Source organism: Nerophis lumbriciformis, linkage group LG19 (genome assembly GCF_033978685.3).
Source record: "Nerophis lumbriciformis linkage group LG19, RoL_Nlum_v2.1, whole genome shotgun sequence".
Taxonomy (NCBI): domain Eukaryota; kingdom Metazoa; phylum Chordata; class Actinopteri; order Syngnathiformes; family Syngnathidae; genus Nerophis; species Nerophis lumbriciformis.
In genome coordinates, this window is record NC_084566.2 from 34086838 (window position 1) to 34104789 (window position 17952).

The 17952-nt window shown below is 41.4% G+C and overlaps 1 protein-coding gene across 2 annotated transcripts in view; it reads right to left on the reverse strand.

Moving 5' to 3' along the window:
* Positions 1-17952, reverse strand: part of LOC133618476 (collagen alpha-1(XI) chain-like) — a 189095-nt gene that overhangs the window by 68097 nt on the left and 103046 nt on the right. For both annotated transcript variants that reach the window (XM_061978862.1, XM_061978861.1), the window contains 10 exons: positions 14612-14668; positions 14041-14094; positions 8567-8620; positions 8360-8413; positions 8218-8271; positions 7630-7683; positions 7489-7533; positions 3485-3538; positions 3352-3396; positions 618-671 (listed from right to left, as the gene is read on the reverse strand). In XM_061978862.1, coding sequence (XP_061834846.1) covers positions 618-671; positions 3352-3396; positions 3485-3538; positions 7489-7533; positions 7630-7683; positions 8218-8271; positions 8360-8413; positions 8567-8620; positions 14041-14094; positions 14612-14668 — 525 coding nt within the window. The remainder of the gene's footprint in view (positions 1-617; positions 672-3351; positions 3397-3484; positions 3539-7488; positions 7534-7629; positions 7684-8217; positions 8272-8359; positions 8414-8566; positions 8621-14040; positions 14095-14611; positions 14669-17952) is intronic.

The window sequence follows — 17952 nt, forward strand, 5'->3', positions numbered from 1 at the left end:
TTGCTTCCACATTTGCAGGCGAGGCCACTTAGCGCCGCTTACTCAGACACGCTCGGCCGCCCATGCAAATGGCCTTTTATATTTTTCCTGCCGTCACTTTTATTCCTGAGGCCCTGTCCCGTCAAGCGTTTCGGAACATATTTTACATTTTTCCAAAGCCTCGGTTATAAGGCCCCAATCAGCCGATAAGGGGTTCGTGCAACCAGTACACAATCAAGAGTTATTTTCCAGGGAAAAGGCAAACCTGACACAGGATCCTACCTGCTAGTGGATATTTAGCCTCAATGAGGATTACAAACATCCTTTCTGCACACTCAAATGTCATCACAGCAGCATTTTAAAGTGAACCACTTGTGTGTTTTGCCACAGCAGAGGGTCTAAAAAAGGGGGAAGGAAGGCTGGCGGAGATCGAAAAGTGCTTGTGCAGACATTTGATGGCGAAAACAGAAGTGCCGTTCACGGTTCACACTCGCAGCCGTGAGCGCAAAGGACGGAATGTGAGCAGGAGAATGAAGAAAAAAAAAGAAGACATATCGGGAGTAGAATTTAAGACAGGAAGTGATGGTGTTGAGTTAGAAAACAGATCTGAGAGAAAACAAAAAAGGATGGAAACTTACATGAGGACCAGGAAAACCTTGCTGCCCATGAGGCCCTGGCTCTCCTTGAGGACCCTGCAACATAGAAGAGCATCATTCATGTTCCTATTGTCGATGTATAGGCAACACTATTCAGTACATTGACATACTTTAAGTCCAAAGCATGCCTCATCATCACTCAATAAATTCATTTTTGAGGGGTACACTACAAAAAGTCAGTGTTCAAAAACAAGAAAAATTTTTTCTAAAATGAGGGGTATTTTATTTGAACTAAGCAAAATTGTCTGCCAATAAAACAAGAAAATTCGGCTGGTCAAGACTTTCCAAAACAAGTAAAATTAGCTAACCTCAATGAACCCCAAAATACCTTATATGTATATTCTCACTAATAACAAGTGCACTTTTCTTGGTAGAAAAAAAAGAGACCTTTTTGCTCAATATGTTGAAAAATATTCTTAAATTAAGTAAATGCTAGTGCCATTATCTTGACATAATGATATGCGCTCAGCATTACATTTCTTGAAACCAGCAAACTTATACTAAAAAATTATTTATTGTTCTTAATGGAAAGGCAACAAGGCAACCGCTTGTTACTCTCGGGGTCTCCTAGCCGCTCAGGCAAATCATATGGTCTAAAAATGCATTTTTCCATGGATAACATGACATCATCGCGCCAAGTGCGTGCTCAAAATTGTTAGAAATGTCACATGTTAAATGTTTAAATATTAACTGTCAGTTTACTGTTCTGTGCCGACTGTACTACTATATGAGTACGTATTTTCTATTGTTTCATTCAAAATAAAACAGCAAAGTCCATTTGGCTGTCATCCGTTTTAATTATGAGACACAATTGTGTCAAAGTCATGATTTTTTTTTTCATGCTTGAAATAAGAAATTATTACTTTAAAAAAAGTAGTTTTATACTTGTGAGTGTTGATGACACAGCTTTGCAACACTTGATATTCTAGTTTCAAGCAGGTTTTACTCAATATAGGTCATCAAATCTCAGCAACAAGCTGTAATATCTTACTGAGATCATTTAGGACCAAAACACTTAAAACAAGTAAAACACTCTAACATAAAATCTACTTAGTGAGAAGAATTATCTTATCAGACAGAAAATAACCAAATATCACCCTTATTTGAGATATTTAATCTTACTCAGATTTCAGTTTTTGCAGTGCAGGAGAATGAAGGGAGAGTCCGGCTGTCTAAACAAGTCTACATGTGGCCTGTGAGTCACTAAATATCATAAACGTTATTTGGTAAATATGCGTAAAGCCGCGTTGTCTTCACACACATATTATATTGACATCACTCAAAGCCTTTTCTTCCATCTTTGTTGCTGTCAGACAGCATAACGTTCTCGGGATGGAACATCAGAAGCAAACTGCCTCATAGAGGTTTTGTCTGTCTGTGTGGGTTGTGACACATTCAGCCACGAATGTGGTCCTGCATGTACAAGTCCAGTAACGCACGCCCCGGTTGGCCTAGTAACACACTGACATACAAAACTAGACTGCATACATGCCTCACTTTGGACTGGATACTTTGTAACCACAACACCCAAAAGCACCATGGAGCCTAAAATCATACTAACGGGACAATATTTAGCTGTCAGTAAACAAAAAGATACACACAATGGAGTGTGCCTGTGGGAATTTGTGTCCGCATTTTTGTTCTTTTTCATCCCAAAAGTGTTTAGACTCATCCATAGGATACTAGGACTATTTTTGAGAAACTAAAACAGTGGTTCTTAACCTTGTTGAAGGTACCGAACCCCACCAGTTTCATATGCGCATTCACCGAACCCTTCTTTAGTGAAAAATAACATTTTATTTTTTTTCAAATTCAAGACAAAGTTACATGTTTTTTTTTTTACTGGTGCACAAAATGAACCGTGCATGAACATCAGCTTGTTCAAAGAGCAAAACCAACACAGTGAATGAACTCACAACAAATTACACACTTTCAAATCAGATGGAAAATTAGAGGGAACATTGTTTGTTGGTATCCATAATACTGTTTATGCTGTATATATGCGCACTAATTGACTAAAAGAGCATGCACTTGGCGCGATGATGTCATGTTATAGATGGAAAAATGCATTTTTACACAAGATGATTTGCCTGAGCGGCTAGGAGACCCCGAGAGTAACAAGCGGTTGCCTTGTTGTCTCTCCATTAGGAAAAATAAACTAGTTTTTAGTGTAAGTTTGCTGGTTTCAAGAAATGTAATGCCGGGCGCATATCATTATGTCAAGATAATGGCACTAGCATTTACTTAATTTAAGAATATTTTTCAACATATTGAGCAAAAAGGTCTCTTTTTTTTTTTCTACCAAGAAAAGTGCACTTGTTATTAGTGAGAATGTACTTATTTTAAGGTATTTTTGGGTTCATTGAAGTTAGCTAATTGTACTTGTTTTGGAAAGTCTTGACAAGCCAAATTTTCTTGTTCTATTGGAAGATAATTTTGCTTAGTTCAAGTAAAATACCCCTCATTTTTGTATTTTTTTTTTCTTGTTTTTGACCACTGACTTTTTGCAGTGTGGTGAGACCCTATGACTATTTTATTTCATTCTCATCTTTTGCTACTCCGTAATCTGTTAATGAACTATAACCTCCATTCCTGCAGGTCAACGACACACCGTCAGCTTCAAGCAGGGCAAATAACAAAAGTGATCGCTTCGGTGGTCAGGAAACACGATTGAACAGCTGAAAACACACAGAATGAACGAACACATGCTTCTCACCATGTTTCCTTTGGGACCTGCTTGCCCGTCAAGTCCAGAAAGACCCTGCAGGGATATGACAGTGCTTTACGATGCAGCGAGGACACACTCAGTGAGAGCGATACGAGCAGGAAGACGTCTGCAATGTACATACGCGTTGTCCGGCGGTACCAGGAGACCCTCTGGGGCCCAGCAGACCTCGGGGACCCTGCATGGCGAAACAATTTCAGAGTGAAAACAGTGTTTCAGTATTGAACATGAAAGAAAATAACAATGGATACATTCAACAATGTAACATAAGCATTAAGTAAAATAGCAATGATCGTAATGCTCTAAACAAAATTCAAGTCTTATATCGAGAACCAGGCGTATTTTGTTGGAATTGGTAACTGTGTCTCAGACAAAATGACTCTGACTTCTGGGGTTCTTGGAGGTCAATTGTGGCACCCCTACTGTTCAATTACATCAGGGGTGTCAAACTCAAATACAGAGTGGGCCAAAATTTAAAACTGAACAAAGCCGCGGGCCAAGGTTGAACAAATTAACCTTTTAATAGGGACCCAAACAAGTTTTGCATTGAATATTGAACAAGCAAGGCTTATATAACTTTATATGACTGATGAACACCTTCGTTCGATAATGAGGGTTGCCTCAGCTCAAAGCCTGAGCCCTGACATTAATGAACTAGCATCCAAGAAAAGATGGCAGTCTCCGTCTCGGGATGGTGTCCTGCTGGCCCCACTATGGACTGGACTCTTACTATTATGTTGGATCCACTATGGACTGGACTCTCACAATATTATGTCAGACCCACTCGACATCCATTGCATTCGGTCTCCCCTAGAGGGTGGGGGAGGGGCGGGTTACCCACATATGCGGTCCTCTCCAAGATTTCTCATAGCCATTCACATCGACGTCCCACTGGGGTGAGTTTTTCCTTGCCCTTATGTGGGCTTTGTACCGAGGATGTCGTTGTGGCTTGTGCAGCCCTTTGAGACACTTGTGATTTAGGGCTATATAAATAAACATTGATTGATTGATTGATTGATATAGTGACATGCAAAATCGAGTTTCAAATAATAATAATAATAATTAAAAAATATCAATGGCATATCAGATACAATTTAAATACAAATGCAATGCCTCTTTTCTATTTGCAGCCTTCTGAGGTAAATATCAACATTAACTTTTTCCACAGGCATTTGAAAATAAAATAATGAATAAACCAACCATTCAGGACTTTAAACTGCTCAGTTTGCAACACACTGATCTAATCTGATGTGCCCAAACCAGATACCTGCCATCTTTTCTTGGATGCTAGTTCATTAATGTCAGGGCTCAGGCTTTGAGCTGAGGCAACCCTCATTATCGAACGAAAGTGTTCATCAGTCATTATATCTCATACTCCACAGTCTTGGGGGCGTGCCTTACAGGCACTGCTTTTAGCGTCCTCTACGAGCTGACGTCACGTCCGCTTTTCATCCCTTCTAACAACGTGCCCGCCCAGTCACAAGATATGAGCGGCCCCTGTACGCACACACACGTGAATGTAAAGCATACTTCATCAACAGCGATACAGTTTACACTGAGAGTGGCCGTATAAGCAACTTTAACATTGTTAGAAATATACGCCACACTGTGAATCCACACCAAACAAGAATGACAAACACATTTTGGGAGAACATCCGCATAGTAACGCAACATAAACACAACAGAACAAATACCCAGAACCCTTTGCAGCACTAACTCTTCCGGGACGCTACAATATACACCCCCCCTGCCCCCCACACACATACACACACCTTGTAGCGTCCCGGAAGAGTTAGTGCTGCAAAGGGTTCTGGGTATTTGTTCTGTTGTGTTTATGTTGTGTTACGGTGCGGATGTTCTCCCGAAATGTGTTTGTCATTCTTGTTTGGTGTGGATTCACAGTGTGGCGTATATTTCTAACAATGTTAAAGGTTTTTATACTGGCACCCTCAGTGTAACCTGTATCGCTGAAGATCAAGTATGCGTTGCAGTCACTTCTGTGTGCGTGCCAAAGCCGATGAATGACACCCATGAATTACACGCTGCATTAGGCCAAATAATATACAGCTACAATGTGTCCTACCACAACTATGCAGATCCAGGAAATATGACCTAATTAGTCCAGTGCTTAGATCTTCCTGTTGTGAAGAGAACAGACTTTAAAACAATTCTGCTAGTATACCTTTTTCACGGTCTAGTGCTAAGTTACATCTCTGACATGTTGGAGCTATATGAACCATCTCATGCTCTAGGAACCTTAGGGTTCAGAGTCAGGACAAAACATGGCGAGGTCGCGTTTTAGTTTTATGCTTCTTAAAATCTGGAACAGTCTTGCAGAAGATGTGAGACAGGCCTCAACATTGGCAATGTTCAAGGCTGAAACAATTTTTCTCGCTGCGCATATGACAGCGGAAAGTCTTTTATCTACACTCTTTGGTGTTAATGAATTTATGGATTATTTTTATTATGATATTATCTTGTAATTTGCTGCATCTGTAAAGTACTTTGGATCGCCTTGTGTACGAATTGTACTCTACATATAAACGTGCCTTGCCTTGCCTAGTATTAAAGAAAGTATATTGAGGGAAAATAGCAAACAATAAAGCAAAACCACAAAGAAAACAGCACAAAATGAGTAGGAAAGCTAAGAACATTGAATAAAACTGCAAAGAAAAGACCAATAGCAGAAAAAACTGCAATGAGCACTGATGATGTCAGAGGAAAAAAGTACAATGCTAAATAGCATTGCAATAAACTACAAAAAAGCACAAAGTAAAACTGTTCAAAAAATCTATACATACCATAAACCTTCATATCTGCATTCTCAGCTGTTGCTTGCTAATGACAGTCACAACTATGGTACCAGGCTAGCCCTAAGAGGTGCTTTCACCCGTCTTAAACCCAAAAAGACTGTAATGTATCGGGCAATCACTTACTGGAATCCACTTCCACAATATCTGGTATCAATCACCAGCATAGTGGGTTTTAAGAATAGACTAAGAGGAGAAGTATTGCGGAAAGAGATTATTCTAGATTGTACCTGTTTTTATTGACTATTGACTATCTTATTAAATGTGGGACAAGCAGTAGAAAATGGATGGATCGTCACTTATTGTTTGTCTTTGGTATACCATATTTTTCGGACTATAAGTCGCAGTTTTTTTCATAGTTTGGCCGGGCTCCAGTGCAACTTATATATGTTTTTTTCCTTTTTTATTATGCATTTTCGGCAGGTGCGACTTATACTCCGGTGCGGCTTATACTCCGAAAAATACGGTACTAATGTGTATATTTTAGGCCATTGGTTCTGTTTTATTTTTGCAAAAATATATACATCTATTCTAATATTGCTCTTTTTATCTTTGGTATGAACATTATTATGTAAACTCAAAGTTATTATTACTTTTTTTTTGGTTCTTTGTTGTTGCTATTTTTGTATTACAACATTTTATTATTTGATCATGTTGTTCTGCATTGTAATCTTTTGTTTTGTGATTGTGTGATGTTTTTTTTGCCTGGACCCCAGGAAGAATAGTCTCCACTGCGGTGTAGACTAATGGGGATCCTTAAAACACTAAACTAAACAAAACTCCAGTAAAACACTGAAGAAAAAAAGCAAAGCATGCTGAAGAAAAAACCTATAAATGTATGCTGCATTTAGAAGTAGAAGCACAATAGTATACAAATGTGGGAATTGGGAGCACTGAGACACTGTGGTGTGGAGGCAACACTCAATATACTGACCTCATGTGGTCACTTTGGGTAACTTCCACTCACATGAAGCTACCAATCTAAATTTAACAGGACTTATAATCAAGAGAAAGTTCTTTGTCATAAACACACCATGAAAAACAAAATGCTTTCACAATGTTTGGAATTTGATGAGCATGTCTCACCCAATTCTATTTATTTTTTATTAGTAATGGCAAATCAACAGCTCCTTTTTTAAGCTACAAGGCTGAGAAAATGAAGATGGTGTTGCACATTTGACAGGTAGATTTAATGTCGAGGGAGGGGCTTCATGGAGTGGGAATAACTTATAGTGCATATTTTAGTTATTTTCTTTGTTAGCTGGGCTTGAACAACCGTGTCTCGCCGTATCAACACAAGGGCAATAAATCCACTTACGCTCTCTCCAGCCAGGCCTCTCTGTCCAACCTGGCCATCTTCTCCCTGTGGAAGAAACCAGCATGTTATTGGGACAGAAACAGGAAAGGTGGGGAAGCATTTTTTTGGGGAGTGTGAGGGGGGAGGGTCTGAGGGACTCACTCTTGGTCCGTCTTCTCCTGGAGGTCCTGGAAGCCCTGTAGGACCGTGTTCCCCCTGGAGAGAGAGCATCAGAAAGATGATAAGCAAAGGGAGGGAGTGGCAGGGTCACAAAAGTATCCTGCAGCTGGAAGACGGAAAAAAAACCACTCTTTGAAAAGCTGATGAGTCAACAATTAAGAAATCAGAGATGATGCAAAGAGGGCGTCTTTAATCTACGCCCGCGCACCACAATTGGCACGGACCTTCCGTATAGGCTTGCCTGTATTTAGGCTTCTATAGGGCTCGCCTGCTGGCCCTGTAATTAGTCCGTATAGGATAGAAGCAGTGAAAGCCCGTCCAGACATACTCCCCTGTGATCTCTCATGTTTAACTCTCTCAGCGGGCCCAAATTCCGCAAACTCCGCACTCAGTACTCTTCACCCGTCTCACGTTATGGTTTAAAAAGTGAATCTGGAGGCCGTCCCACCCTGTGTGAATGGGTCAGACGCCCCTAATGACTACCACGGCTTTGGAATGAACATCTGTCGGGTTTTCTTTGAATGTCTTAAGGACATGGCACTGGGTGTTCCCTCGCCTGTATATACTCACCCTGTGGCCCTTCTCTCCGGGGAGACCAGGAAGGCCGTCGAAACCTCGGTCGCCCTGCAAAAGCACAGTGACACGGCTTTAGTCCTAATGTTTGCAAATGTGCGCTCGTTGAATCATAACTGCATGTGTGTGTGTAGATTACCTTGGTCCCGGACTCTCCTGGCATTCCTCGAGCACCGTCAGCTCCGTTGCGGCCCTGCGCAGAAACCATCAAAGACATTTTGTTTTTTATCATCTTGGACGGGTGTAAAAACCAAACATAAATGTAATGGTTCTCCACAGAACCGGTTGGACAGATTATTGAAGACAGATGACTTTGGAAATGCTAGCAATTTAAAACATAACTGACCCTTTTTCCTAACTTTCCTGGGGGGCCGGTTGGACCCTGGAGACCTCGGGGGCCCTAAGAAGACAACAGATAAACATTGGATTGAGTATTAAAACATTACTATCCCTATTATCCATCCAGTTCCAGACAGACACGATGCAACACCATTAAATAGGAAGAATTGCGGGAATATAACTGAGATCTGAGACTCTTTTTATATTTCTGATCATAGAACCTGGAGAGAATCATACTAAAGGATACAAAACACAAAATAGACTATATCAGGGGTGTCCAAAGCATTTGCAGCCTGAGGTTTGTTTGTCTACTTTAACGTTGAGCACCACCATACAGTATGTTCATGTTTGTGTGCACTTCCAAAACATAAACTGTTAAAGCTGTGATTGGCCAGCTTGTACAACATTATTGCCTGTGTGTAGTGCAAGGTGAAATGCAGTTATGTCATCTACTTGTAAAGACCACACAGATGTCTATTCTATACATTACAATTACACTCAGCTGAAAATAATATTTATACGTGGCCCGCGACCCCAAGAGGGACAAGCGGTAGTAAATGGATGGATGGATGGCATTGAGATTACAGTTGGTACAAAATGCGGCTGCTAGACTTCTGACAAGAACAAGAAAGTTTGATCATATTACGCCTATACTGGCTCAGCTGCAGTGGCTTCCTGTGCACTTAAGATGTGACTTTAAGGTTTTACTACTTACGTATAAAATACTACACGGTCTAGCTCCATCCTATCTTGCTGATTGTATTGTACCATATGTCCCGGCAAGAAATCTGCGTTCAAAGAACTCCGGCTTATTAGTGATTCCCATAGCCCAAAAAAAGTCTGCGGGCTATAAAGCGTTTTCTATTCGGGCTCCAGTACTATGGAATGCCCTCGCGGTAACAGTTAGAGATGCTACCTCAGTAGAAGCATTTAAGTCCCATCTTAAAACTCATTTGTATACTCTAGCCTTTAAGTAGACCCCCTTTTAGACCAGTTGATCTGCCGTTTCTTTTCTTTTCTGCTCTGTCCCCCTCTCCCTTGTGGAGGGGGGGCACAGGTCCAGTGGCCATGGATGAAGTGCTGGCTGTCCAGAGTCGGGACCCAGGGTGGACCGCTCGCCTGTGCATCGGTTGGGGACATATCTGCGCTGCTGACCTGTCTCCGCTCGGGATGGTCTCCTGCTGGCCCCACTATGGACTGGACTCACACTATTATGTTAGATCCACTATGGACTGGACTTTCACACTATTATGTTAGATCCACTATGGACTGGACTCTCACACTATTATGTTAGATCCACTATGGACTGGTCTCTCACACTATTATGTTAGATCCACTATGGACTGGACTCTCACTATTATGTTAGATCCACTATGGACTGGACTTTCACAATATTATGCTCGACCCACTCGACATCCATTGCACCGCTCTTCCTAGAGGGAAGGGGATCACCAACATCTACGGTTCTCTTCAAGGTTTCTCATTGTCATCCCACTGGGTTGAGTTTTTCCTTGCCCTGATGTGGGATCTGAACCGAGGATGTCGTTGTGGCTTGTGCAGCCCTTTGAGACACTTGTGATTTAGGGCTATATAAGTAAACATTGATTGATTGATTGATTGCTGAATTTCCCCCAGGGATCAATAAAGTACTTTCTATTCTATTCTATTCATGGATGGATGGATGGCATGCATGTGCAAAACACAGACCTTTTACATGATATATCATATCAAATATATCATATAAATTAATACAATCACTTGGCATGTTATGTGGTTTTGCATTTTCTAACAATAGGAGATGTTATTTGTGTTTATGTTGCACACGGACGTATTTGAGTCACAGACCGGAAGCCACGTTGACTGTTGACAGCTACCGATGTATGTGTAGTGTGTATTATTTAAATAGAAAGACTCAGTGAGTTTCCAGTGAGGGTTGGACTCCGCCAAGGCTGCCCTTTGTCACCGATTCTGTTCATAACTTTTATGGACAGAATTTCTAGGCGCAGTTGAGGGTATCTGGTTTGGTGGCTGCAGGATTAGGTCTCTGCTTTTTGCAGATGATGTGAAGTGAAGTGAAGTGAATTACATTTATATAGCGCTTTTTCTCAAGTGACTCAAAGCGCTTTACATTGTGAAACCCATTGTGGTCCTGATGGCTTCATCCGGCCAAGATCTTTAGCTCTCACTGGATCGGTTCGCAGCCGAGCGTGAGGCGACTGGGATGAGAATCAGCACCTCCAAGTTCGAGTCCATGGTTCTCGCCCGTAAAAAGGTGGAGTGCCATCTCCGGGTTGGGGAGGAGACCCTGCCCCAAGTGGAGGAGTTCAAGTACCTCGGAGTCATGTTCACGAGTGAGGGAAGAGTGGATCGTGAGATCGACAGGCGGATCGGTGCGGCGTCTTCAGTAATGCGGACGCTGTATCGATCCGTTGTAGTGAAGAAGGAGCTGAGCCGGAAGGCAAAGCTCTCAATTTACCGGCCGATCTACGTTCCCATCCTCACCTATGGTCATGAGCTTTGGGTTATGATCGAAAAGACAAGATCACGGGTACAAGTGGCCGAAATGAGTTTCCTATGCCGGGTGGCGGGGCTCTCCCTTAGAGATAGGGTAAGAAGCCCTGCGATCCAGGGGGAGCTCAAAGTAAAGCCGCTGCTCCTCCACATCGAGAGGAGCCAGATGAGGTGGTTCGGGCATCTGGTCAGGATGCCACCCGAACGCCTCCCTAGGGAGGTGTTTAGGGCACGTCCGACCTGGCAACATGCGTGTTCCTACTTCCGGAATAAAACACGAGTGTGTTTTCTAATCATGGCAGACTTGGTAACAGACAACGCAGACGGCTGTTTTTGGACAAATTAGGATTTACAACCTTATACTTTTGAAGCTGAATATACTGCTGTTTATAGAAGCCAGCACAAAGGTAGAGTGAGACAATGGAGCGGACGAAAACCGTCAGAGGGGGGAAGCGATTTTGGCGCTATAGATATGAAACATGGAGCCAAAATATTTAGACTAAAATGGATTGCTTACCCAAACTCAACAGGAAATGTACCTGGCCAACTGGACCAGACGAAGAACTGTCCATCGAGTGAGTCACTATATATCGATCATGATACACGCAGCACGCCATGCGTGTTAGTACAACTACAGTACATACGCTGTCTGGCTTTATGGACTATTATATTACCTCAATTTTTCATGATTAGATTAATATTGACCTGTAGATTAATGGCTCGTTAGGAGGGCGTTTGAGAAAACGCGATTTTGATTCGTCACGAGCAAAGTGCGTTCACTTCAAACTGACACAGCGTGCGTGACTTTGAGGGTCTTTTGAGGACGAAATATTGTTGTGCTACAAACGTTTGTGTGGTGTTGCTCCCTTATTTGTCATCATTCAAAGCCGATTTTAATGTGTAGCAGTGGCAGCTGAACTGAATGTGACAGGGTGTCATAATAATGTCGGTGAGCTGGAACAAAAAACACTGATAGCAGTATCGGTTGTCCACCGTCCTCATGGACCAACCTAATTAGGAACCAATACCAAAAAAATACCGGTACTCTGTATACATCCCTAGTTATTACTAACATTTCTTGCTAATTTGCTCTTAATAGCTGCTAACTTTCTGCTGTAACGCAGTTCCAGCTCGACGTCTGTTAAAGTGTACTACGTGTTATGATCCGCTGCCCGGATCATAGTCTGTTTAAGTTTTTCGAGTCACTTGTGTTTTCTGTTAGTTTTGGACTCCTTTAGTTCCTGTTTATGCACCTCTGAGTTTGTTACCATGGCTACGTATTAATTTCACCTGCCTCTTGTGTTCGGGACGCGCACCTGTTTGTAATCAGAGACATTATTTAAGCCTGCCTTTGCCATTCATTCGGTCTGTCTTCTTTGTTTGCGTCCCGCTAGTATTACGTAAGTTTTGCTTGTCTCCTAGCCCCTGCTAGTGATCTCGAGTCTGTGCTAAGTAGTAGCCTTAGCTTCAGGTGCCATCGGCACCTTGTTCCGTCGGTTTGTTTTCCGTTTTGTACCTCTTTGATAGTCAATTTACGATTAAATCATGTTCCTACCTGCAAGTCCTGTCCGGAGTCGACCGTTTGCATCCTGGGAGAACAAGCCTCGCAGTAAGTCGTAACACTACGTGCTTATTTCTTCCGTTGTTTCAAGCTGGCTTAGCGGCTAGTTTAGCAATTAGCAAGAATTTTTGTCTGCTTCCGCCTGCTTTTACTCAAAAATGTAATAAGAGCCGTGACTCGGGAGCGATCAATTTTTGTGTATTTCAAGGCATTGATCAGAACATGCCGATTACATACTTTTCCCTTGAAAATCGGCTGAAACTGATAGGTGGCCGCACACCACTACTAATAATAATGTACTTTGTAAGGTCTCGGGTTCGATTCCCAGGTCCAGGCTATTTCTGTGTGGAGTTTGCATGTTCTCCCAAGATGTTTCTGCTCCGCCGCTCCCAGTTTGTGGAATGCTCCCCCTGACCACCTGAGGGCACCACAGACTGTGGATGCTTTTAAAAAAGGCTTAAAAACCCTTCTTTTTGAAAAAGCCATTTTTTTTTTAGATATATGCATACTAGTTCTAGCTATTAGGCTGTTCTAGTTTTTATTTCTATTTATTTGCTTTTTTTATTTATTTTATTTATTTATTTTAATACACTGTAGCACTTTGAGGTTGTTTACTCAATGTAAAGTGTTTTTTGTTGTTGTTTTTTTTACAAATAAAATCTATTATTATTATTATTATTAAAACTGAGACAATCCAGTATATGTCCTAGAGCAGGGGTCGGCAACCCAAAATGTTGAAAGAGCCATATTGGACCAAAAATACAAAAACAAATCTGTCTGGAGCCACAAAAAATTAAAAGCCATATTACATACAGATAGTGTGTCATGAGATATAAATTGAATTAAGAGGACTTAAAGGAAACTAAATGACCTCAAATATAGCTACAAATGAGGCATAATGATGCAATATGTACATATAGCTAGTCTAAATAGCATGTTAGCATCGATTAGCTTGCAGTCATGCATTGACCAAATATGCCCGATCAGCACTCCACACAAGTCAATAACATCAACAAAACACACCTTTGTGCATTCACGCACAACGTTAAAAGTGTGGTGGACAAAATGAGAAAGAAAAAGAAGTGGCATAAAACACGTCCTAGAAAGTCGTAGAAAGTTATACATGTAAACAAACTAAGGTGAGTTCAAGGACCGCCAAAATTAGTAGGACAAAACGGCGCTCCCCAAATACTCGAATCAGTGAAGCATATTTAATATAAACAGTGTGCTTTATAACAATTAGGGAGGTTTGTGTCATGTTTTTCCTCCTACAGAAACCATATTAACACAAAAAAAATATATTTTTTGCCCTCATCTTTTTCCATTTTTCATACATTTATGAAAAAGCTCCAGAGAGCTACAGCCGCGGGTTGCCGACCCCCGTCCTAGAGATACTATTAATCACTCACCTGTGGACCATTGTCTCCGCCGTCCCCTTTAAGACCAGTAGAACCAGGGAGTCCCTGTTTGGGCAAAAAGAGGCAAAAGTTAGTGAAACTGTTTTGACCTCTGCATTTTTTTGCTTAGAATCCCAGGTCAGACTTGAATCTAATTAGAAAAAATATAATGCAACTTTCTAAATGGGCAAAAAGACTAAATACTGTATGTACATACTGTATAAACATGTAGTGTGAAAATACACATAGTGCATGTACTCGACTTGGATATAGTCACTCAGTGCAATAATTCAGTTCATAAATCAAGTGTTTGGGCTATAAAGTCATATTGCAAAGGATGGGTGTGAACATTTATGGAGCACATCTCCACTTCCTTACAAGTCCACCAGGACCAACCTTGAGATTACTGCGTGACCTCAGCTGCCCAGTAATTATGCATGCGCTGTATGGGTGTGTAGCATATGATAAATGCATAGCGAGGGCGAGCGCATGACCTCATGTGTGGGATAAACACAATATCCGTGTGTGTGTGTTTGTGTGTGTGTGTGTGTATATATGAGGGAGACTTTCTCCAGCTACTCACCACAGGACCAGATCTTCCCGTCATGCCCGCTGGCCCTGTAGGACCTCTCATAGCCAGCTGGGGATCAAACAGACACAGGCCATAAACCACTGAACACCCACTAGCGTGTGGTGGTTGTTTCACCAAAAAAAAAAAAAAAAAAGAAGGAAGACTTTTGCATTTTTCCCTTAAATTTGCTTTTTTGTAGGATTGCAACCAGTTGACACCCTCTAGGAATTTATGTGATTAAAATAGTGGCCTCTGTTCTACAAACCCCGTTTCCATATGAGTTGGGAAATTGTGTTAGATGTAAATATAAACGGAATACGATGATTTGCAAATCATTTTCAACCCATATTCAGTTGAATATGCTACAAAGACAACATATTTGATGTTCAAACTCATAAACATTTTTTTTTTTCATTAACTTTAGAATTTGATGCCAGCAACACGTGACAAAGAAGTTGGGAAAGGTGGCAATAAATACTGATAAAGTTGAGGAATGCTCATTAAACACTTATTTGGAACATCCCACAGGTGAACAGGCAAATTGGGAACAGGTGGGTGCCATGATTGGGTATAAAAGTAGATTCCATGAAATGCTCATGTCATTCACAAACAAGGATGGGGCGAGGGTCACCACTTTGTCAACAAATGCGTGAGCAAATTGTTGAACAGTTTAAGAAAAACCTTTCTCAACCAGCTATTGCAAGGAATTTAGGGATTTCACCATCTACGGTCCGTAATATCATCAAAGGGTTCAGAGAATCTGGAGAAATCACCGCACGTAAGCAGCTAAGCCCGTGACCTTTGATCCCTCAGGCTGTACTGCATCAACAAGCGACATCACTGTGTAAAGGATATCACCACATGGGCTCAGGATCAGAAAACCACTGTCAGTAACTACAGTTGGTCCCTACATCTGTAAGTGCAAGTTAAAACTCTCCTATGCAAGGCGAAAACCGTCTATCAACAACACCCAGAAACGCCGTCGGCTTCGCTGGGCCTGAGCTCATCTAAGATGGACTGATACAAAGTGGAAAAGTGTTCTGTGGTCTGACGAGTCCACATTTCAAATTGTTTTTGGAAACTGTGGGTGTCGTGTCCTCCGGACCAAAGAGGAAAAGAACCATCCGGATTGTTATAGGCGCAAAGTTGAAAAGCCAGCATCTGTGATGGTATGGGGGTGTATTAGTGCCCAAGACATGGGTAGCTTACACATCTGTGAAGGCACCATTAATGCTGAAAGATACATACAGGTTTTGGAGCAACATATGTTGCCATCCAAGCAACGTTACCATGGACGCCCCTGCTTATTTCAGCAAGACAATGCCAAGCCACGTGTTACATCAACGTGGCTTCATAGTAAAAGAGTGCGGGTACGAGACTTGCCTGCCTGTAGTCCAGACCTGTCTCCCATTGAAAATGTGTGGTGCATTATGAAGCCTAAAATACCACAACGGAGACCCCCGGACTGTTGAACAACTTAAGCTGTACATCAAGCAAGAATGGGAAAGAATTCCACCTGAGAAGCTTAAAAAATGTGTCTCCTCAGTTCCCAAACGTTTACTGAGTGTTGTTAAAAGGAAAGGCCATGTAACACAGTGGTGAACATGCCCTTTCCCAACTACTTTGGCACGTGTTGCAGCCATGAAATTCTAAGTTAATTATTATTTGCAAAAAAGTTTATGAGTTTGAACATCAAATATCTTGTCTTTGTAGTGCATTCAATTGAATATGAGTTGAAAATGATTTGCAAATCATTGTATTCCGTTTATATTTACATCTAACACAATTTCCCAACTCTAATGGAAACAGGGTTTGTAATAGATGCCATGCCCCAATCAATTGCAGGCTGTGGTAAAAACAATGAAAGCTGAAAAAAAGTGTCACTAAATAATTGACTGTGACTGATAATAAACATGTTGAAAGGGGCTGCGAGTCCGGAAAAAAAGAAGAAAAAGAAATCACTACTGCGTAATTACATTCTTCAACGAAAATTCTCGCCAACAGTTTACTCCGTGCGGCGCACAAGAAACAAGTCGTCCAAACAAAGTACCCGAGGCGTGACTCGGTCTCTACTTGAGTCTACTAATTGAGTACGACTGCACGATAATCCACCATGTGGCCAAAAGAGTAATGAGTGACAGCACTTTGATAAAGTAGGGAAGCAACACAATTGAATAGAAGAAATAACTTGTAGCAAAGTACGACGTCCACGTGGCTTATTGCCTCCCCTCATCTCTCTAAGCCAGGCCTGGGCAATTATTTTTACTCTGGGGCCAAATTTAGAGAAAAAAATGTGTCTGGGGGCCGGTATATCTATTTTTAGGAACACTAAAACAAAACCTCACAATAATGTCTGATTGAATGCTAAAAACGTTATGACAGACCGTCTTAAAAAATTAAATGGAATTTTACACTTTTCTATGAACGATAAAACACTGAATATTGACCCCTCTCTATCGACATATTTTGCAATCAAGCGAAACGCAACAAAAATGCAACTAAACTCTGAAATATGATCGCGAAGGGTAAAAATAACCCCACCTATAATCTGATATATCACTAAGCTTTAGAACTTTGCTGTAAAAATCCCCTTCCGCATCTGTCCCTGACACCCGCATTTCAGGCTGACACTCTGTGGAAACGCTTCCCACCCGCACTGCTTGGTACCTCGTCTGAGCTGCTGTGACTTAGATGACCATAGTAACTAATTAAATTACCATAGTAACTAATTAGATTACCATAGTAACTAATTAGATGACCATAGTAACTAGTAGAGATGCGCGGTTTGCGGACACAACCGCGGAGTCCGCGGATAAACCGCGGGTCGGGCGGGTAAAAATAGATTTTAAATAGATGCGGGCGGTTAGCGGTTGAACCAATTCGGAAATATATATACATAGTTAAATGTTGTTACCCACATACGAAAAACGAGCAGCACTCTTTGAAACAGTCAATTATTAATCAGGCACCGCGTCCCAGCAACAAGTGGCGCAAGTGAGCGCTCCTTCAGCGCAGCAGGGCGCATTTTAGAGGCCAGGCGCTCTCGCATGAATCCTGGCACTGTAGATGCCATTTTATTCCTGCATAGTGCTAACAAAAAAAAAAAGTAAGTAGACATACGGTTGGATATGTTAAACGAATTAGTCTACGTTACCTATAGGCTATACCAAATAAGCCCATGTCCAACCTATATTGAGTTCGGTCAGCTAAATAATTTTGATGGTTACGTGTTGTTTGGGCGCACTACAATGCAAAGGAATTAAGGCAATTGCGTTGTTTATTGTGTTTTTTTTCTATTCGAGATATACTACTATGTGTGAATAATTATTTGGCCTCGCTTTCAAGTGAAGCGC